We start from the raw sequence: 23,573 nt of genomic DNA, 5'->3' as shown, positions 1-23,573 counted from the left end.
CATCATCCTGAGACCAGAAGAACTAGATGGTGCCTGGCCACAACCGAAGACTGCCCTGACAGGGAACACAACAGAGAACCCCTGAGGGAGAACAGTGGGATGCAGACCCCACATTCTCATAAAGAGACCAGACTTATTGATCTGACTGAGACTAGAAGGACCCCGGCGGTCGTGGTCCCCAAACCTTCTGTAGGCCCCGGACAGGAACCATTCCCGAAGCCAACTCCTCAGACATGGATTGGACTGGACCGTGGATTGGAGAAGGATGCTAGTGAGGCGTGAGCCACTTGCACCAGGTGGATACTTGAGACAATGTTGGAATCTCCTGTCTGGAGGGGATCTGGGAGGGTAGAGGGGCTTAGAAGTAGGCAAAATGGACATGAAAAGAGAGAGTGGAAGGAGAGAGAGGGCTGTCTCATGGAGCGGGGGAGAGTAATTGGGAATATGTAGCAGGGTGCATGTAAGTTTTTATGTGAGAGACTAACTTGATTTGTAAACTTTCACTTAAAGCACAATAAAAATTACTAAAAAATTAAAAAAATAAGGAACATGCCAGCCTTAGAGGAGATACAATTGAAATTCTCCTTAAAATCAAAGAAGGTGGGACTTCCATGGCACTGATTTGCCCCACTCATAGAATTTGTCACATTCTTGAGAACAAGTGCCTTTTGCCCGCTCCCAGATCCCAAAGAACCTGAAAGCTCTGTCCCTCATTGTTTGTCCTGAGGAAGAGTACAATATAACAGAGGCTTAAGCAAGGTTTGTTGAATGAAATGTTTATTCTCAATGGTATTTAGGGTAAAGCTGGTAGTACTTAGAGGCACTTAATATTAGCTGCTGGTATTGAGTGCACGTTACAGCTAGTATTCAACAGCCTATCAATGCTCTCCAAGGTGTAAAGGAAATGATAGTATCCATTAAGGTTTGGCCAAGTCTGTGACTAAGTAGATTAGTTTTCACTTTAAGACCAGAAGAGAGGACATGTTTCTTCAGTTATATATCAGAGGACATGGTCATCATTTTATGAAACTCCTTCTGTGCACAAATCACCATGAAACCACCACTAGTCAAAGATGTTTCCTCCTCAAAGCTTTGTTCTTTCAGCCTGGAACACTTGCCCCCTAGGTCTTTCAAGCTGGCTTCCCATCATTGAGGTTCAGGCCAAAGGTCCCCTTTGTAGATAGATGTTCATTAACCCCTTTTAAACAGATCCAGAACCTAACCCAGGGTGTGGCACATTATACTTGCTTTTTAATATATTATTTAAACAATTCACAGCTATGTGTGGGACAAAGCAAAGGTTCCCATGGCTTGGATGGCCAAAGCAAAATGAGGAAATGCTAATGATCATGAGCTATTAAATAAAAGCTAATCAAGACTACAATGTGACACCATCTTACCCAAACTAGGTTGGCATTAATCCAAAAAAACACAAAATAATATATTTTGGAGAGGCTGTAGAGAGTGAAATGCTTATACACTGCTGGTGAGAATGTAAAATGGTACAATCACATAGGAAATTCATTTACAGCTTCCTTAAAAAGCTAGAAACAGAAGTATCGTATCCCAATCCTTGGAATATATCCTAGGGAAATAAGAGCTGTCCCAGGAATAGATATATGCACACCCATGTGCATTGCAGCACTGTTCACAATAGCAAAAAGATGGAAACAACCTAGAAATCAATCAACGGATGAATGTATAAACAAATTATGGTATATTCACACACTTTTTTTTTTTTTTTTCACACAAGGGAATGCTATGCAACAGTAAAAAACACTGAGGAATCTGAGAAGTCTCTCTTAACATGGAGGAATCTGGAATGCATTATGCTGAGTGAAATTAGTCAGTTCCAAAAGGACAAGTATTCAATGAGACCACTACTATAAAAAGTCAAGAAAAGAATTAAACACAGAAGAAAAAATTCTTCGATGGTTGCTAGTGTGGGGAGGGAGGGTGAGGGGTACTTACTAACTAGATAGTAGGCAAGAACTTTTTTAGGTGAAGGGAAGAACAACACAATTCAGGTGAAGTCAGCACAACTGGACTAAACAAAAGCTATTTCCTGAACACAGCTAAACACTTTTAAGGACAAAGTAGCATGGGCAGGAGTCTGGTGACCATAGTATAAGGAGACATCCAGGTCAATTGGCATAACAGTTTATTAAGAAAATGTTCTGCAAGCCACAATGGTGAGTGGTATCTGGGGTCTTAAAAGCTAGCAAGCAGCCATCTTAGATGCATCAGTTTGTCCCAACCCACCTGGAGCAAAGTGGAATGATGAATACCAAAGATATAAGAAAAATATGAGACTAAGTGACAGAGAGGGCCAAATAAACCAGAGATTCCATCAGCCTGAGACCAGAAGAACCAGATGGTACCCAGGTATCACCAATGATTATCCTGACAGGGAACCAAACAGAGAGTCCCAGATGGAGCAGTCTATAATTGGGATTCAGAACTCAATTTCTACTAAAAAGACCAGGCTTGATGGTCTCACTGACACTGGAGGGACCCCAGAGTTCATCGCCCCCAGTCTTTCTGTCATCCTAAAACTAAAAACATTCCTGAGGCCAGTTCTTAGGACAAATGTTACAGCATACTATAAGACATTAAATGATACTGTTGAAGAGTGTGCTTCTTGGCTCAAGTAAATGCATGAAACTAAATGGGCAGATACTGTCTGGAGGTGAGATGAGAAGGCAGAAGGGGACAGGAGCTGGTTGAATCGACAAGAAAAATACAGTGTGGAGAGGTGAAGTGTACTGTCACATAGTAGAGAGAACAACTAGGGTCACATAACAATATGTGTATAAGTTCTTGTATGGAAAAATGACTTAAATTTTAAAATTCCACTTAAAGCACAATTAAAAAAAATAGATACACAAACTTGATGTTTTGGGTGGAAAGAACGAAAAGACTTAGACAAGAAAGTTTCTTGTTACCAGTTCTCAAATGCTTCTGTGAGTCTATGAGTTCGTACGGAAACAGGACAAAAAAGATGCAAAGTATTTACTGCCCCGTGGTACAATCAAATACTAGTAGGGTCAGGGTCCCTTAAGGAGAAAGAATTTTTCGATGCTCTTAATTTATATATTTCTCTGCAGGGTTCCACAATAAATACACATGGAAGCAGCAGTCAAGAAATCAAACAATGTATTGCATTGGACAATTGTGTTGCAAAAGGATTCTTTAACGTGTTGAAAATCACAGCTGTCATTTTGAGGACTAAGGTGTTCCTGATCTAAGCCATGGTATTTTTAATCACCTCGTATATGTGCAAAAACTAGACAATGAATAAGGAAGACAAAGTATTGATGCCTTTGAATTGTTTTGTTGCTCAAGAACACTGAATATACTATGGACTTCCAGAAGAACTAACAAGTCTGTCTTGCAATAAAAACATCCATAGGGCTCCTTGGAACTGAGGATTGTGAAACGTCATCTCAGGAACTTTGAACATTTTATCAGGAGGGACCAGTTCCTGGAGAAGGACATCATGATTGGTAATGAAGAGTGGTCAGTGAAAATGAGGAAGACCCTTGACGAGATGGATTGACACAGTGGTTGCAAAAACAGGCTCACACATAGCAAAGATTGTGAGGATGGCTCAGAATTGGGCAGTGTTTCTTTGTTATGCCTAGCATGGTTATGAGTCAGAACTGATCTGATGGCACCTAATAACAACGGTAACTGCAGGGGGGGTCTTGATGTCCAGTTATATTTCTCAGATGTCTTGATTAAACGGCAAAGAATAGGACTGAAGCTTATAATGTAAGCACCACTCTTCCATATAATTAAAATAATAATGAACTCATAAAACATAAGGCACAGGTAACATGCTCCTCAGAAGCCACGGAGGATGATGAGATTTTGTCATGCTTACAGTGGACATGTAATCAGGAAAGGCCAATTTCTAGAAAAGGACATCATGTTTGGTAAAGGAGAGGGTCAGCAAAATTAAGGTGAAACCCTCCTTGAGATAGAATGACTTGTGACAGCAACAATGAACTCAAAGATACCAACAATTACGTGAATGGTGCAGGACCAGGCAAGGTTTTGTTCTGTTATACCTAAGGTCACTGTAAGTTAAAGTTTCAAACCCATCCAAGCCAGTGGTGTTAATTATTCTTTGGGCTCTAGGCGCATAAGAGTGCCAATGAGAACTAAAGACACCGTTCTAAGATCCCACCTTTATGCAAATCCTTGCACCATTTAAAACACCCCAGTTCTATATTGGCATAGACATGTGTTTACTTAAAGGCCTCCCAGACCATTACTCCTATGCCTTTCTCTCTTCTCTCACTTTCCTGCGCTGATGTTCCATTCTTAACTCTGCTACAAGACATTGCAAGGCAGAAAAGCCGTGGTAACTGCTTATCTCTCCAGGAGGTCAGCAGGGTTTGGGCATCTCAGAACATGTTCATGGCAGTGGTGACATTGAAAAAGGAGTGATAATGGTGGTGTTGATGAAGATTAAGATGAGACAGCAATAGCAGCACCAGTTCTACAATGAAGTAGAGGGAATAGGAGAGTGAAACTGTAACCAGAGCCTCAAATGCTTAGGTTTCTGCACAACAATTTCCTACCATTTGGAATTTGGACTTTCACCTGGTCATTCCATATGTGTGGTCTTGGAGTCCTGCCAGAAGACTCCAAAAGCAACAAGGAAGCAAAAACATGGAAATCACTCAATACAGAATGAGTTTCTCAATATCTCTCACTATTACCCTGGGCTCTCACCTTTGGTGGATCCTGCAGTCCTGGGCACCACTTGCCAAGGGTCTTCACCCACGTGTATGGGGTGAAAAGTCACTAGTAGGTATCATTTCCCTTCCCCCATTTGACCTTTTCTACTTGAATGTCCCCATAGTTTCAGGAGGTGGGGAAAATGGTAGTACCTACATTTCTAGAGAGAGAGAGATCATCATGTAGCCCCAGGGACCTGGATCCACTACTGATGCCTGTCATTCTTGCACTAGGGTGTGGAGCAATTGCAGTAGAAATAGTCCAAACTGTGGAAACTTCTTCCCACAACATGACCATGGCCCAAGCTCTTGGGTGGCTGTTGTTGCTTCTCTTCTGTTCCTCTGCTCAGAGTTTTCTCTGGAGACGGACTCGTGGTACCTCTGAGAGCAAAGGGGTGCACCCTACTCGTGTTTATTCTTTCTGGCAAAAGTTGGACCACTTTAGCAAAAATTCTTCACAGTTATGGCTACAGGTAAAAAAATAATGACCAGGGCATGTAATGACAAGTAGGGGATGGTATGAGCTTGAGGTCTTTAGGTGGGTGCTTCAGAAGTCTGAGAGGTATAGAAGACATGGGGAAGGTTTTCAGTCCCTGGGTGGTGCAAAAGGTTAAGTACTGAAATACTAACATGAAAGCTGGTAGTTCAAACCCAGGTAGAAGCACTTCAGAAGAAAGACCTGATGATCTCCTTCTGAAAGGTCACAGCCTTGAAAACTCTATGCAGCATAGCACTTCTCTGACACTCATGGACTCACCGTGAATCAGAATTGATTTTATGACAGCAGATTTTGTTTTTTGGTTTCAGGGTATTTCACTGAGGTAACATGCCATCGATGACTTTATGAAGGAAAGTTTCCTGTTATTTTTGTTTGTTTGCTTTCAAGGTCACATAGATTTCTACAAATCTGTTTGCTGGATCTATTGAACTGATCAAAATCTATAGGAGCAAGTTCACCTTATACTGGCAATTTCTTTTATGTAGGGATATGAAATGCCTGAATTTTTTTTTTTTTTTAATTCTTGTTATGGTAGAAATTGTTGATGCCCAATGCTTAGGTCCAATTATTCATATTGGGGGGTTTGCAAAATAATAATATTAATTTTCTTCATTCTTCATTTATTAGCTGGAATATAAGTATAAAAGTAATTCCATTATGTATTATTTGGCTACATGGTGACACAATTTGTATTAGAAAGACAGTATAAATGTTTGACACATTCTCTTTATTTACCAGATTTTAAAAGAACATTAAGGAAGGATGATGGAAGTAGAAAATTATACAATCACTTACTTTCTTTACCTTGTATTACACAGCAGTCTCAGAATTATAACACAAAAACTGCCACCAACAGTATAATTACTAAATTCAAAATTTACTTTGCAGTCTATTTGTCCATGAGATCGATTCTATCTAAGATATACATGTAAATTGCTGACTTCTCAATCAAAATTGGTCCTTTCTGTATGGTTATGTGCTAATCATATATCATTTATGCCCATTTATTTCACTCTATTATTTTTAAAATTTGTGTTTTAAATTTGATATTGATATTTAAATGGTCCAAAGTCAAATTGACAAAAAAAAGATATTTCAATACACTTGATTTTGACTGGTTTTATGGAAGAAGACTCATTAACAACCTGCAGATGACACAAGCTTGCTGCAAAAAGCAAAGAGTATCTGAAGCAAATACTAATCAGAGCAAAGACTACAGCCTTAAGTATGGATTACACCTCGATATAAAGAAAACAAAACCCCACAACTGAAACAATAAGCAGCACCCTGATAAATTGAGAAAAGATTGAAGTTGTCAAGAATTTCATTTTACTAGAATCCATAGTCAACAGCCATGGAAGCATCAGTCAAGACATCAAAGTATGTATTGCATGGGGCAAATCATCTGCAAAAGACCTCTTTAAAATGTGAAAAAATAAAGAAGAAGGAACAAATCTGTCTTGGAAAAAGTAAAGCCCAAAGACTCCTTAGAAGCAAGGACAGGGAGACTTTGGCACAGGTGCTTTGGCTATGTTATTGGCAGGGCCTAGTCCCTGGAGGAAGAACATCATGTTGTTAGAGGGTCAGGGAAATAATGAAAGATCCTCAACAGGATGGGTTGACAAAGGGACTGCAACAATGGGTTCAAACATAGCAATGACTGTGAAGATGACATGGGAAAGGGCTGTGTTTTGTTCTCTAGTAAATGGGGTCACTAGGAGTCAGAACTAACTCCACAGCACCTAGGAACAATAACAAAACGTTATTATTATTACAGCTTCTCTTTTTTATGATTTTATAAAAGATGAAGTCCTTCCTTTTGCATGTAACTTCCCACCTTTGCTCCTTAGCTTTTCTATTTTATAAGCAATATTATAGCCATGGAAACCCTGGTGGCATAGTGATTAAGTGCTACAGCTGCTAACCAAAGGGTCAGCAGTTCGAATCCGCCAGGTGCTCCTTGGAAACTCTATGGGCCAGTTCTACTCTGTCCTATAGGGTCGCTATGAGTCACAATCGACTCGAAGGCACCGGGTTTTGTTATTACAGCCATATGTTTCTTGCTTTGTTTGTAATTTATTTTATGTGTTTTGTTGTGGTTCAGAGTATAAACAGTCAAACATGCTCCAGTTCAACAGTTTCTACAGGTCTAATTTAGTGACATTGATTCCATTCTCTGAGCTGTGCAACTATTCCTACCCTCCTTTTCTGGTTTGTTCCTCCTCCATTAACATAAATTCACTGCCCTCTAAGATTCCTATCTAATCTTTAGGGTTTCTTTTGCAAATTTTCTTCCATGTACCTAGACCTTGAAGAGCACAACATTTAAGGCACACATACTTTAGTAGTAAAGCTAAATTATTATTTGATTTTAAGAAGACTTTAGGGGATATTTTTGGTTTCAGGTTTAAGGATTGTATCAGAGCAAATATTTCAAGAGTTCTTCCAGCCTCCATGAATCCAGTAATTCTACATTCCATGAGAATTTGAAATTCTGTTCCGCATTTTTCTACTTTTGATCAGCATATGTTTTGGGTTTTCATATTTTGTAACATTTCATTCTATATAATAACCGTAACCTCTTGGTCGTTTTAATCTTAATGTTGTATGTAAATAGATTAATTTTTCACTTCCAATTCCTTTGTTAAAATCGATAATCATAGAAGGACTTACAATAATTACACTCTGGGAATTTTACTACTTGTGTGATATCTGAATGGTTAAATATACAATTATTGCTTGTCAGTTTTCTTCCCTGAGTTAAACTCTCATCTAGCATTGCATGTTGCTATGTAGCATGTAGAGTCCACCAAACTACATATCTTCTTACTTGGGACTTTTTGCCTCAATGCCTGAAGGATCCTTTCTTTTTCTTTGGAGTAAATAAAATTTCCTGGGACTTACCTGGAGTTCTGGTGGCACATGGTTAAGAGCTTGCAGCTTGAATCCACCATCCACTCCTTGGAAACCCTAAGGGGTGGTTCTACTCTGCTCTGTAGGGTCACTGTGGGTTGGAATCAACCTGCTGGGTTTGGGTTTGGGCTTTTGGGTTTTGGGACACATGTTAGCACTGACAAATTGATACCAGTTTTTCCTGAGACACAGTCTATTTATTCTGTAACATTATCTTAATAATATATTTTTCCTTTTTGTATATTTATTTTTCATCTTTAAAGTCACCAGTTATACACGTGTTGAGCGTCGGTAGTCAATTACATTCAGGTAGTTCTAATTTTCTCTCTAATGCAATTTAAATACTTTTCCATTTATTTCTACTAATTCTTCTCTAGCTTGACCTCTATATTCTTCACTTCTGTGAATACTTGTTATTTCTATAATAAGTTTATTTTTCTTTCTACTTATGTTTTAAGCATGACCACAGTAGTTTTCATCTCTTTATGTGATTTTTTTTTTCATTAAATGTTCTGTTCTTTTTCACAGACAGTTGATTTTCCTTTAAGTTCTTGAATTCTTAGGAAAAGCTTTGGTCACAGTTACGAAGTGTTTGCCGGTACCGCTTTTCTAGCCTAAGAACCTACTCTGTTGGCTAGGCTATTGGTGAACAGGCACTCCCATACATAGTAGTTAGGAATGGCTAAATGGTGCAACTGTTATAGAGAGAATTTAGCAATATTTAGTAAAATTATACCCTTGGAAACCACGATGGCATAGTGGTTAAGAGCTACAGCTGCTAACCAAAATGTCAGCAGTTCAAACACAAGGAGCTCTTTGGAAACTCTATGGGGCAGTTCTACTCTGTCCTATAGGGTTGTTATGAGTTGGAATCAACTCGATGGCAATGTTTTTGTTCTCTTTTTTCAAGAATCTGTCTCAAAGATACATAGCAAAGCTATGAAAAGATATAAGTGCAAACTATGGATTTAAGCAACATTTAGAATAAAAGCAGATGGGAAATAAATCAAATGTTCATCAATAGAATACTAGTTTAATTATTAAGATATGTCTACACTTGAAAATAAAATGTACTTGTAAAAGAGAATAAGGAATATTTCAAAATCTTAATATAATGCTACGTAATTATCTCCATGATATGATATTGAGTGAAAATAGCAGAATGGGACCTTAAGAAACAGCAGAAAAATTATATTTATGTTTGTATGTGTATGTTTTACAAAATAAAGGAAGAATAAAGATAAAAATGATTACATACATGAGATGGAGATAAAAGCTTTTAGAAATAAGGTGGCCTCAGTTTTTCTGAACATAATTTGCTCTAAAGATTTAACTTTGGGACCATTTAAATATTTCCAATAAAACAATTAAAAATTGAACATAATATGAAAAAATAAACTAGCTAATTGTCTATTATATCTGTGGCTTAACAAGAGAGAATTATCTTAAGCGACTAGATAGCTCAGTACTCTGACTTTATATCTCTTGTAGAATAAATTCTAAGTATACTTACACACAGAAACATTTTTAATAATGATCCTGTCACTCTTTTTATTAATTGTACTTTAGGTGAAAGTTTAGAGAGAAAATTAGTTTCTCATTCAAAAAGTTATGCATAAATTGTTTTGTGACATTGGATTCAATTCTCACAATGTGTCAACACTCTCCTTCTTTCTACTGTGGGTTCCCTTTCTAACTCAACACTGAAACCACCCATACTCTCTTAATATTGTTCCTTCTGCATACCATCATGTTGATTCCAACTCATAACAACCATATAGGACAGAGTAGAACTGCCCCTCTGTGTTTCCTAGACTGTAGTATTTATGGGAAGGAGCCCTGGTGGTGCAGTGGTTAAGGCGAAGCTACTAACTGAAAGGTCATTGGTCCAAATCCAGCAGGCACTCCTTGGAGAAAGATGTGCCAGTTGGCTTCCATTTATCCCCAGGGACAGGTGGTGGGTTTGAATGACCAACCATCCAGTTAGTAGCCTTGTACTTAACCACTGCAACACCAGAGTTCTTTTAAATGTTGCTCTTGTTATACTAATGAGTATTACTATATATTTTTTGCATAAAGCAAATAAATAATTATATTAATGTTAGAACCTGAACTTTCAGAGTAAAAGAAAATAGCTACAAGTATAAAATCAAACAGGAATCTCACATTCTAAATTTGAAATGTAAACAAATAGTAGTGATGGTTGCACTTTGTGGGTGCAATTTACACCACTGGATTGTATGCTTGAAAACGGTTGAAATGGCTGACTTTGTGTTGGTTTTTTTTTACCACCAAAAGAAAAAAATAAATTTATCTAGCATGTAGGCACAGTGACTTGAGCAATGACACTGGTTTAAATGGGATCTCAGAATCATGGAAACCCTGGTAGAGTAGTGGTTAAGAGCTATGGCAGCTAACCAAAAGGTCAGCAGATTGAATCCAGCAGGTACTCCTTGGAAACCCTATAGGACCGTTCTTCTCTGCCCTATAGAGTCTCTATGAGTCAAAATCGATTCAACAGCAATGGGTTGCTTTTCTTGTTTTCAGAGTCATAATTCAAATCTGACAAATCAAATCATGCTGCCATCCAGTTATCAGAAACCACAAACTGCAAGCCCTGGTGAGTTAGTGACTTACAAGAATATTTTTACTTTCACAGAGATATTTTCTTAACGATGCCTTCTACAAACCTGGAGGGCCAGTATTTCTGATGACTGGAGGGGCGTGGATTGCCCGTGGATCCTGGATATCAATAAATAGAACCTGGGTTACATATGCTGAGAGATTGGGTGCCCTCTTCTTAGTCCTGGAACACAGGTTTTATGGACACAGCCAACCAACAGGGTAAGTCTAAGCTTGTCTTTTTTGTGGTTGTTTTCATTGTAGTTGATTTTCTCTCTGTTTAGGCAATGTTAACTCTAAATATGCTCCTCACTGAAGAAGGTGAATATTTGAAAATTCAAATGATAAGAAAGAAAAACTGTACGTAGAGGTTGGGGCTAGGAGCAACGTTCTTGATAAAAAGATTCATGTGGAATTTCCTTTAAAAAAAATGTATTCCTCAAGTACTATAATTTCATTTTAAAACTTATTTTCCTGAACATGTTTAAACAAAATGGCACACTACCTTTTTCTCTTTACTTCAATAGAATTGTGTACCATGAAAATTATGCTCCTCATGGAAAGATGGTGATCATTTTGTTAAAACCGCTCATCAAACGTAACTGGATATTATTATTAAATTTCAGCCTGCAGTGGCATACCACGAAAGAAGAATGAGAACTGTTTTTGCCTCAATAGCTTATTCTTGCCATCTGCTATTTTTTCTTCCAGTAGAAAGATATATTTTTAACTTACTTGCTTAAAATTATAAACTATTCATTATACGAAGTCAGGCAAATAGAATGTTTAAAAAAGTTCTTGAAATGTTCTGAAAAATCCAATTTAATGTCAGAATCTTTTATTGTCATTAAATTAAGGATTGCCTCTCATAAGCCTGAGAACAAGATTAGTGTCAATAAAATGATACCTTTTTTATGAGCCAAAGTTTTAAGTTTTATCATGACAGGCTAATACTTACTGAAGGTTTCATAGGCTTCTGTCTAACAGTGACTCTACAAATGTGATTTTTGAATTGCATGTCAACTTAACTTCTGGTAGTGAGGTGAGACTCCAATAATTCCATCAATTCTTCATTACCTCATTGGAAAATTTGATTTGCACGTGTGTGTGTAAATGATGCTGTGACAGTCTACAAATAGTTTTAAGTCAGAGATTTCTTTACTAATTTTTCAGAGGAAGTAAATTTTTCAAGAATGGAATAACCTGTGTTTTATTAAATAACTATAGCAAATAACTTGTTTGCTATTCAAATTAATTTCATGTGGTATATTTCAGTAAGCTGGGTGTTAGAATGAACCTACAATAGAATTTGGACATTGAGTGAGCAAATGGGAGGAGAGTCTAAGGATTTGAGAGTTCGCTTTTAGAAAGTGGGAAGAAACCTATGATAGAGTATTCCCATAAATCTTATCTACATGTTTCCAGTTATATCCCATTGGCTTGATCATTAATCAGTAAGCCCATATCTGGCTGGAAGGGTGCCTAGGATACATAGTGTTTATTCTGGGCAGTTATGTGCCCAGCTGAAATCCAGGGCTCTGATTACATAAATATAAAAGGAAAAATAAATATAAGGGGAAAATTAATAGGTTCTGCTGTAGCTTCTTAGTAGAAATGCTGAGCCAAGGTAAACGTTTTGCTTCTTGATGTACTTATTACATGAGGACAAATTGCTTTCTGAATGATTCTACCAGTCCACACCTCCACAAGTGGTACAGGACAGAGCCTGCCTCATCCCATCCATGCCAACACTGAGTACTAAAATAAATCTTGCCAGTTTAATAGGAGGGGAAAAATATTCATATTTGTGTTACTTTGGTAATAGAAAGGGCTAATCATTTTCAAATATTTGTGGACCGTTTGTGTTTCTTTTTGAGAATATTCTATGTCCTTTGTCTAGTGTTAAATTCATGATCAGCTAGTTATAGCATCATGTGGAGGGGAAGGCAGAATTTTGTCTTTAGCAATAAGAATTAAAAACATCCCAGGTTTATAGGAAACCATGTTATGAATGACACATTATGGAAAAATAAATTTCAAAATTTTACTTAGTTTTCTTATGACTGAAAACCTTAGGTTTAAATAGTGCTTTGTCTACGTGTAGCAGAAAAGAAGAAAGGTTGAAGAACAGCATCAGTACAATTTAATGCGTGTTTTTTAAAGCTTTGCAGACAATTAAACTACTGACATTTTAATGGGCTCTTCTCTGAGTCTGGGTAATAATGTGATATTTGTGGTTCAGTTTGGTGAAAGAAGAAATGAGCTCATATGGGTATTTGCTGTTATTAGGTTCCAATGAGATGGTTCCAACTCATACTGGCCCTATATACAACAGAAGGAAACACCATCCAGTCCTACACCTTCCTCACAAGCATTACTATTCTTGAGCCCATTGTTGCAGCCACTGTGTGAATCCATCTCATTCTGGGTCTTCCATTTTCTGCTGACCCTGTATTTTACAAAGCATGCTGTCCTTCTCTAGGAATTGTTCCCTCTTGAAAATATGTTCAAACTATGTGAGACACTGTCTCACAATCATTTCTTCTAAGAAGCATTCTAGTTGTACTTCTTCCAAGACAGATTTTTTCATTCTTTTGGTAAAGACCTTTGTATATTCAATATTCTTTGCCAACACCATGATACAAAGGTGTCAATTTTTCTCCTGTCTTACTTATTCATTTTCCAGCTTTCACATGCATTTGAGAACATTAAAAAACACCACAACTTGGGTCAGGCATACCTTATCACTCGTTCCAAGTCCTCTTCTATATCTGGCTTGAATTTCTGGCTGTTCCCTATTGATATACTGCTGCAGCCACTTTTGAATGATCTTCAGCAAAATTTTACTTGCATGTCATATTTGTGATGTTGTTGTTAGGTGCCGTCGAGTTGGGTCCGACTCATAGCGACCCTATGCACCACAGAAGAGAACACTGCCCAGTCCTGAGCCATCCTTACAATCATTGTTATGCTCGAGCTCATCTTTGCAACCACTGTGTCGATCCACATCATTGAGGGTCTTCCTCTTTTCTGCTGACCCTGTACTCTGCCAAGCATGATGTCTTTCTCCAGGGACTGATCCCTCCAGACAACATGTCCAAAGTATGTAAGGCACAGTCTCACCATCCTTACTTCTAAGGATCATTCTGGTTGTACTTCTAAGACAGAGTTGTTCGTCGTTTTGGCAGTCCATGGTATGTTCAATATTCTTCGCCAACACCACAATTCAAAGGTGTCAATTCTTCTTCAGTCTTCCTTATCCATTGTCCAGCTTTCACATGCAGATGATGCAGTTGAAAATACCATGGCTTGGGTCAGGCACACCTTAGTCTTCAAGGTGACATCTTTAAAGTGTTGAAGAGCAAAGATGTCACCTTGATATTAGTGATATTGTTTGATAATTTCCACTTTCATTTGGATCACCTTTCTTGGAAATAGGTATAAATATGGGTTACTTACAGTCCGTTGACCAGGTAACTATTTTCCGAATTTTTTGGTTTAGACAAATGAGCACTTCCAGCTCTGCATGCATTTGTTGAAATATCTCAATTGGTATTCTTTCAATTCCTCGAGACTTATTTTTCACAAATGTCTTTAGTGCAGCTTGAACCTCTTCCTCAGTACCATCACTTCCTGATCATGTGGAACCTTCTGAAATGGTTGAACGTCAACCAATTCTTTTTGGTATAGGACTCCATGTATTCCTTCCATCTTCTTTTGATTCTTCCTGTGTTGTTTAATATTTTCCTCGTAGAAACCTTCAATATGTGAACTCAGGGCTTGAATTTTTTCTTCAGTCCTTTCAGCTTGAGAAATGCTGAGTGTGTTCCTTCCTTTTGGTTTTCTATGTCCAGGGCTTTGCTCACGTATCATAATACTTCGTCTTCTTCAGTCCTTTGAAATCTTTTTTTTTCCCTCCTATTACCAGCTTTCCTGTTACCTTATGCCTTCTAGTCGTTGCTCCTTGGCTGGCGTACCCCTTTAGTCTCGTATTGTTCTTTGGGCCTGTCCAGTCTTTGGCTGAATGGTGAACCTCAGGAATGACTTCATTACTGGGTTGAAAATGTGTCCGGGGGCTGTACTCCCAGGGTTTTTCCATTCTCTGTCAGGCCAGCCAGCCTGGTCTTTCTTTTTGAGTCAGAATTTTGTTCTACAGTTTTTTCTGGCTCCGTCCAGGACCCTCTTTTGTGATCGCTGTCAGAGCAGTCAGTGGTTGTAGCCAGTAGTCATCTACTTCTGCTGGACTTATTCTGGTGGAAGCTATGGTAGGTGTGGTCCATTAGTCCTTTGGATCATTATTTCCCTCGTATCTTTAGTTTTCTTCATTCTTCCTTGCTCCTGAAGGGATGAGACCAGTGGAGTGCCCTAGAAGGCCACTTACAGGCTTTTAAGGACTCTGAGGATGCACACCAAAGTGGACTGTAGTACATTTTCTTTGTATACTATGCTTTGTCAATTGAGCTAGATGTGACTAGAGACCTTGGTCCCACAGCTTTCAGCCCAGCAACTTGGTCCCTAAAACGGTTTGGGTGTGTCTATGGTTGAATGTTGACCAATTCTTTTTGGTATACTGACTCTGTGTATTCCTTGCATCTTCTTTTGATGTTTCCTGCATGATTCAATATTTTCCCTGCAGAATTCTTCAGTATTGTAACTCTAGGCTTGAATTTTTTCTTAAGTTCTTTCAGCTTGAGAAATGCTGTGTGTTCTTTCTTTTTGTTTTCTAACTCCAGATCTTCGCACATGTCACTATAATACTTTGTCTTCTCAAGCATTTTGAAATCTTCTGTTCAGCTTTTTCATTTCATCATTTTTTCCCTTTGCTTTAGCTACTCAACATTCAAGGACAGACTTCAGAAATTGTTCTGACATCCATTTTGGTCTTTTTTGTTTGTTTTCTTTTCAATTACCTCTTGCTTTCTTCGTTTATGCTGTCTGTGATGTCATTCCATAACTTGTCTGGTCTTTAGTCATTAATGTTCAACATGTGAAATCTATCCTTGAGATCATCTCTCAATTCAGGTGGGATATACTCAAGGTTGTACTTTGGCTTTCCTGGACTTGTTCTCATTTTCCTCAGTTTCAAAGTTAACTTGCATATGAACAATTCCTGGTCTGATTCATGGTCAGCTCCTGGCCTTGTTCTGACTGATGATATTGAGTTTTTCCATTGTCCCTTTCCACAGATGTAATTGATTTGATTCCTGTGCATTCTGTTTCGCATGGTCCGCATGTATAGTTACCATTTATGTTGATGGAAACAGATATTTGCAACGAAGAAGTCATTGGTCTTGCAAAATTCCGTTGTGCAATCTCCAGCTTTGTTTCTATTACCAAGGTCATATTTTCCAACTACAGATCCCTCAGCTTTGTTTCTAACTTTCACATTCCAAAGTGGTCAAACATGCAAACAAGCAGCACTGAAAATTACTGGTGATTGGAATGCAAAAGGTAGAAATGATGTGGGTAGTGACAGGCATTTGAAGCTACTTGAGAGTGTCCACAAGAGGAAATGAAATAACTAAAATGAGACAAATGATAACAATTAATGCTAGTTCCTGCATTTCTTTGTCATTGTCAACCAGATTATGCTAACTGAAATTTCAAGATAGACGATATAAGTATTCAATATGCTTTCATAATATTCATGTTTATTTTATAGTAAAGCTGATGTTAAGCCACACATTCTCTCCTTTGTTGTCACAGAGTGTTTTTATGCTTTAATTGTAGAGATCTGAGTACTGCCAGCCTCCATTACCTCAGCAGCAGGCAAGCTTTGGCTGACATTGTGAACTTCCGAACTCAAATAGCAGAAAAAATGGGACTCACCCGAAATAAGTGGGTTGCATTTGGCTGCTCTTATGGCGGCTCCCTCGCAGTGTGGTCGAGAATAAAACACCCTGACCTGTTTGCTGCAGCAGTGGGCAGCAGCGCACCAATCCAAGCAAAAGCTAATTTTTATGGTAAGTCCATCTATATATGGGAGTCCTTGGGTGGCACAAATGGTTAACAATCTGGGCTGATAGTCAAAAGTTGGATGTTTAAGTCCATGCAGAGGCACCTTGGAAGCCAAGTCTGGCAATCTACTTCTGAAAAATCAGTCATTGAGAACCCTATGGAGCGCAGTTCTGCTTTGACACATATGAGGTCACCATGAGTTGGAATCAACATGGCAGCAACAGGTTTGGCTTTTATAGCACATACATGCATATATATGTTTATATGATTTTTTATGTATATTATATACATATATGTGTATATCTATAAAATAGCAAAAGCATCTGTAAGTTAGTGATTAATTAATCAAGCATGGTCCAACAACATAGCATCACACAACTAGACTTGAGTCTATCTTCCTACCCATATGATAGGGCCCATGAGATATTTCTGTGCTACCTACCGTTGGTAATTGGTATCAATATTTGCACCTATATGATAGGTGACAACTTCTTAATTGGCAGAAATGATGTGATAAGTCATAGCTTTTGATTTAATAGTGAAAGAATTCATGATTTAGCTCTTTCCAAAAAAGTTAGTGAAAAGTTCTTTTTCTAAATGACAAAACTTACCTATTCTTTTTTAGTATTTTAACTTTTTTTTTGTACTTTAGATGACGGTTTAGAGAACAAACTAGGTTCTCTTTAAACGGTTAATACACATATTGTTTTATAATTTTGCTTCCCAACCCCATGACAGGTCAACACTCTCCCTTCTCAAACTTGGGTTCCCTATTATGAGGTTTCCTATCCCTTCCTGTCTTCCAATCCTTCCGCCTGGGCTGTTGTGCCCCTTTAGTCTCATTTTGTTTTATATACCTGTCTAATCTTTGGCTGAAGAGTGAACCTCAGCAGTGTTTTCACTTCTGAGCTAAAAGGATGTCCGGGGACCATACTCTAAAGGTTTCTCCAATCTCTATAGGCCAGTAAGTCTGTTCTTTTTTGTGAGTTAGAATTTTGTTTTACATTTTTTGCCAGCTCTGTCCCAGACACTTTATTGTGACCCCAGTCAGAGCAGTCAGTAGTGGTAGCCTGGCACCAGATATTTGTACTGGACTCAGTCTGGTGGAAGCCATGGCAGATGTAGTCCATTAGTCCTTTGGACTAATACTTCCCTTATATCTTTAGTTTTCTTCATCTCTCTTGCTAATGAAGGGGTGATACCGGTGGAGTATCTTGGATGGCTGCTTACAGGATTTAAGAGTCCAGATGCTATTCACAAAGTAGAATATAGAACATTTTCTTTATAAACTGTGTTATGTCAGTTAAGCTGGATGTTCCCTGAGACCCTGGTACCCACAGCACTCAGTTTGGCCATTAGATCCCTCAGGGGGTTTTAATGTCTCTATGGTGCTTCCATGACCTTGACTTGTACAAGTTTTTCTGGCTTCCCCATTATTGTGCACTGTCTTACCCTTTACCAGAGTTACCACTTATCTATTGTATATTTAATGTTTTTCCATCCCCACCCTTCTACTCCCTCATAACCATCAAAGGATGTTTCTTTTTGTGTGTAAAATTTTCGTGACTTTTTACGGTAATGGTCTCCTACAATATTTGTCCTTTCGTGATTAACTTATTTCACTCAGCATAGAGCCCTACAGATTCATCCACATTATAAGACGATACACAGATTCATCATTGTTCTTTTTCATTGCATAATACTCCATTGTGTGTATGTACCATTGTTCATTTACCCTTTCCTCTGTTGATGGGCATCTAAGTTATTCCCATCTTTTTACTATTGTGATCAATGCTGCAGTGAACATGGGTGTGCATCTGCCTATTCGTGTGATGACTCATTTCTCTAGGATATATTCTAAGAGTGGGATTGCTGGATCATGTGGTATTTCTGTTTGTACCTAAGGAAGCGCCATACCGTTTGGCAAAATGGTTGTATCATTTTGCATTCCCACCAGCAGTGCATAAGAGTTTCTATCTCCCTGCAGCCTTTCCAACATTTGTTATTTCCTGGGTTTTTTGGTTTGTGCTAGTAATGTTGGGGTGGGATGGTATCTCAACGTGTTTTGATTTGCATTTCTCTACTGGCTAGTGGTCATGAGCATTTCCTCATATATCTGTTGGCCCCTCCAATGTCTTTTTTTGTGAAATATCTGTTCATTTCCTTTGCCTATTTTTTAATTTGAATTTTTTTTTTTCGTAAAGGTGTTGGATTTTCCTGTATGTTTTAGAGATTAGACCTTCGATTTCTAAGCCAAAAACTCTTTCCCGATAAGTAGGTTCTTGTTTTACTCTTGTGGTGAAGTCTTTTGATGAGCATTAAATGTTTAATTTTTAGAAGACCCCAGTAATCTAGCTGGTATTCTGGAGTTTGTGTGTTGTTGGTTATGGTTTGTGTCCTGTTAATGCTGTCTATTAGGGCCTCTAGTGTTGATTCTATTTTTCTTCTATGAACTTTATAGTTTTGGGCTTTATATTTAGGCTTTTGATCCATTTTTAATAATTTTTTTTTGTGTGTGGTGTGACGTATGGATCCTGTTTCAATTTTTTGCAGATGGACATCCAATTTTGCCAGCATTATTTGTTAAAAAGATTGTCTTTTCCCCATTTCATGGACTTTGGGCTCTTGTTGAACGTCAGTTGACCATAGGTGGATGGATTTACATCTGGGCTCTAAATTCTTTTCCAAATGGCCAATGTATCTGTTTTCATACCAGTACCAAGCTGTTTTGTCTACTGTAGCTGTATTATCGGTTCTGAGGTCAGGTAGTGCAAGTCCTCCTACTTCATTCTTCATTTTCAATAGTGCTTTATTTATCCAGGGCTTCTGCCCTTCCATGTAAGGATAATGATTCATTTTTTGTCTCTTTAAATACTGTTGCTGTTATTTGTGTTAGGATTGCCTTGTATTTGTAAATCACTTTGTGTAAAATCACCATTTTTACAATATTACGTCTACCTATCCATAAGCATGGTATGTTTTTCCATTTATGTGTATCTCTTTTGGTTTCTTGCTGTAGTGTTTTGTAGTTTTCTTTGTATAGGTCTTTTCAATCTCTGGTTAGATTTATTCCTAAACATTTTTTAAAAATAATTTTTATTGTACTTTAAGTGAAAGTTTATAAATCAAATCAGTCTCTCACTTATAAATTTATATACTCCTTACCACATACTCGCAATTACTCTTCCCGTAATAAAACAGCCTGCTCCCTTCTTCCTGTCTCTCTTTTCATAACCATTTTGCCAGCTTCTAACCTCCCATCTCCCCTCCAGACAGGAGATGGCAACATAGTCTCAAGTGTCCACCTGATGCAAATAGCTCACTCCTCATCAGCATCTCTTTCCAACCCATTGTCCAGTCCAATCCATGTCTGTGTGTTGTCTTCAGGAATGGTTCCTGTCCTGGATCTACAGAAGGTTTGGGGATCATGGCCACTGGGGTCCTTCTAGTCTCAGTCAGACCATTAAGTCTAGTCTTTTCTTGAGAATTTGGGGTCCACATCCCACTGTTCTCCTGCTCCCTCAGGGGTTCTCTGTTGTGTTCCCTGTCAGGGAAGTCATCGGTTGTGGCCAGGCACCATCTAGTTCTTCTGGTCTCAGGAAGATGCAGTCTCTAGTTCATGGAGCACTTTCTGTCTCTTGGGCTTGTAATTACCTTGTATCCTTGCTGTTCTTCATTCTCCTTTGATCCAGGTGGGTTGAGACTCATTGATGCATCTTAGATGGCCACTTGCTAGCCTTTAAGACCCCAGATGCCACTCTTCAAAGTGGGATGCAGAATGTTTTCTTAATAGATTTTATTGTGCCAATCGACTTAAATGTCTCCTGAAACCATGGTCCCCAAACTCCTGCCCTTCCTTTGCTGACCTTTGAAGCATTCAGTATATTCAGGAAACTTCTTTGCTTTTGGTTTAGTTCAGTTGTGCTGACCTCGCCTGTATTGAGTGTTGTCCTTTCCTTCACCTAAAATAGTTCCTATCTACTATCTAATTAGTAAATATCCCTCTCCCACCCTCCCTCATAACCACAAAAGAATGTGTTCTTCTCAGTTTAAACTATTTCTCAAGATCTTATAATAGTGGTCTTATACAATGTTTGTCCTTTTGCAACTGACTAATTTCACTCAGCATAATGCCTTCCAGGTTCCTCCATGTTATGAAATGTTTCATAGAAGAGAGGGGGTGGGTAAGTGTATATTGCTGGTTACCCGGCACTCTGTCTCCTGCTGGGAGCTCCAGGAAGCTGCTTTCCCATACTCCCTGTCTGCCAATCTCTGATGTGGGTGGGGTGAATCCAAGTGGTACAGACCCTTTACTTCTTCGCTGATAGAACTACTGCAGCAAGCTATGAAGCCAGGGAGATCAAGCAGGGGACAGAACGATGGGAGGTGGGAAAGCATATATCCCTGGTTACCAGCTGTTTGGTCTCCTGCTGGGAGCAATGTGAAGCTGCTTTCCCATGCTCCCTGTCTGCCAATCTCCGACAGGATTCCAAGATGGAGGATCCATGCTGCATTAGCTGAAGGGACCTCTGCACATAACATTCGTAGCTCTCTGTTCTCTGTCAGTCTCTTATTCCATTTGGTGCTTGGCTGAGTTCTTTATCTCTTCATTTGATGCTCTAGGGTTATAGGATAGACATTTGTCTCTGTTTTACTTAGTTTTTCAGATCTTTGTTGTATAGGGACACTGTAGTGCTTCGATCTATAGCACTATGTTGGCTCCTGCCAAAAGTTACCCATTTTGAAGTTGTCTTTCATTTTTTTCCTGCTACCTGACCCTGGTGGAATAGCGGTTAAGAGATATGGCTGCCAGCCAAAGGTCGGCAGTTTGAATCCACCATGTGCTCCTTGGAAACTCTATGGGGCAGTTCTACTATCCTATAGGACTGCTATAAGTCAGAATTGGCTCAATGACAACGGGTTTGGCTTTTGTTTTACCTGACTTTATGATAAACTATAGTTAATGGCATTAGGATTTTTCAAAGTGGATAAAAAGTCTTCAGTGCCAATTTGGGCTTCTGCATAGATGTTCCTATTAATATGAAAAAAGTGTAAAATTTCTACTTAATTAAGTTTCTCTATCAGAAATAAAAAGGCCCACCTCCCCCAAATAAAGAGATATATTGCAGATAGTTTTCCTTAAATATTTGAAATTTTCAATATAAACAGTTCAGGTTTCTGTGTCCTTGATAGAATATCATCTAGTCCAACAAATCTGAAATGTGTAAATTTGAGGCACATTTCTACCTACCTAGTTTAAAGAGTAAAACCATGCCCCAGTTCATTAATAGATAAGGATTAACAGAGCATGGTTATAAGTCTCTGTTTACTAGTGACATTTCTTGGCATTCTGACGAAATCTGTTAATTTTGCAGGTTAAATTTATAATAAAATGGAGGTAATTGCAAACTTTAAAGAACTCTTTTATAAATAGTTACAGTTAAATGTTATTGAATGCATCTTATTTATTTATTTATTTTTATTCTTAGAGTACCTCGAAGTTGTTCAAAGATCTCTGGCCACTCATAACAGCACATGTTTTCAGGCAGTGAAAGAGGTTTTTGGTCAAGTTGTGAAGATGCTGAAACTTCCAAAATACTACAGTAAGCTTGAAAATGATTTCACGTAAGTAGATTGATTTGCCTGTGAGGGAGTCTGTGTCTAAATACAGTCTGGTATTTACTTGAAATTACATCATTTATGTTATTTTCTTTTTTCGTTTTTTTAAAAATAATTTTTATTGTGCTTTAAGTGAAAGTTTACAAATCAAGTCAGTCTCTCACACAAAAACACATATACCCCTTGCTAAACAAACCAAAAACCAAACCCAGTGCCATCGAGTCGATTCCAACTCATAGCAACCCTATATACACCCCTTACTCTCCCCCTAATGAGACAGCCGCTCTCTCCCTCCCCTCTCTCTTTTTGTGTCCATTTCGTCAGCTTCTAACCCCCTCCACTCTCTCATCTCCCTTCCAGACAGGAGATGCCAACATAGTCTCAAGTGTCCACCTGATCCAAGAAGCTCACTCCTCACCAGAATCCCTCTCCAACCCATTGACCAGTCCCATCCATGTCTGAAGAGTTGGCTTCGGGAATGGTTCCTGTCCTGGGCCAACAGAAGGTCTGGGGGCCATGACCACTGGGGTCCTTCTAGTCTCAGTCAGGCCATTAAGTCTGTCATATGAGAATTTGGGGTCTGCATCCCACTGCTCTCCTGCTCCTTCAGGGGTTCTCTGTTGTGTTCCCTGTCGGGGCAGTCATCGATTGTAGCCAGGCACAATCTAGTTCTTCTGGTCTCAGGATGATGTAGTCTCTGGTTCATGTGGCCCTTTCTGTCTCTTGGGCTTGTAATCGCCTTGTGTCCTTGGTGTTCTTCATTCTCCTTTGATGCAGGTGGGTTGAGACCAATTGATGTATCTTAGATGGCTGCTTGCTAGCGTTTAAGACCCCAGATGCCACTGTTCAAAGAGGGGTGCAGAGTGTTTTCTTAATAGATTTTATTATGCCAATTGACCTAGATGTCCCCTGAAACCATGGTCCCCATTTCCGTGCCCCTACTACCCTGGCCTTCAAAGCATTCAGTTTATTCAGGAAACTTCTTTGCTTTTGGGTTAGTCCAATTGTGCTGACCTTCCCTGTATTGTGTGCTGTCTTTCCCTTCACCTAAAGTAGTTCTTATCTACTATGTAATTAGTGAATGCCCCTCTCCTACCCTCCCTCCCTCCCCCCTCTTGTAACCAGAAAAGAATGTTTTCTTCTCAGTTTAAACTATTTCTCAAGTTCTTATAATAGTGGTCTTATACAATATTTGTCCTTTTGCAACTGACTAA

At 38.7% G+C, this 23,573-nt stretch overlaps 1 protein-coding gene and 1 long non-coding RNA gene across 2 annotated transcripts in view; both read left to right on the top strand.

Moving 5' to 3' along the window:
- Window positions 1–4,994: 4,994 nt before the first annotated feature.
- Window positions 4,995–16,577, top strand: LOC135231528 (uncharacterized). The gene is made up of 3 exons (XR_010322225.1): window positions 4,995–5,221; window positions 10,820–11,004; window positions 16,513–16,577. It is a non-coding gene; the product is annotated as an uncharacterized LOC135231528 (long non-coding RNA).
- A 5,733-nt stretch (window positions 16,578–22,310) lies between these two features.
- The window catches only part of LOC135231527 (putative serine protease K12H4.7), a 45,155-nt gene continuing 43,892 nt past the window's right edge, over window positions 22,311–23,573 (top strand). The window contains exon 1 of the mRNA XM_064286631.1: window positions 22,311–22,365. Within this exon, the coding sequence (XP_064142701.1) occupies window positions 22,319–22,365 (47 nt within the window). The 5' untranslated portion in view covers window positions 22,311–22,318. The remainder of the gene's footprint in view (window positions 22,366–23,573) is intronic.

The sequence above is a fragment of the Loxodonta africana genome, chromosome 6, assembly GCF_030014295.1.
Source record: "Loxodonta africana isolate mLoxAfr1 chromosome 6, mLoxAfr1.hap2, whole genome shotgun sequence".
In the NCBI taxonomy this organism is placed as follows: Eukaryota; Metazoa; Chordata; class Mammalia; order Proboscidea; family Elephantidae; genus Loxodonta; species Loxodonta africana.
This window is presented reverse-complemented; position numbering and strand designations above follow the sequence as displayed.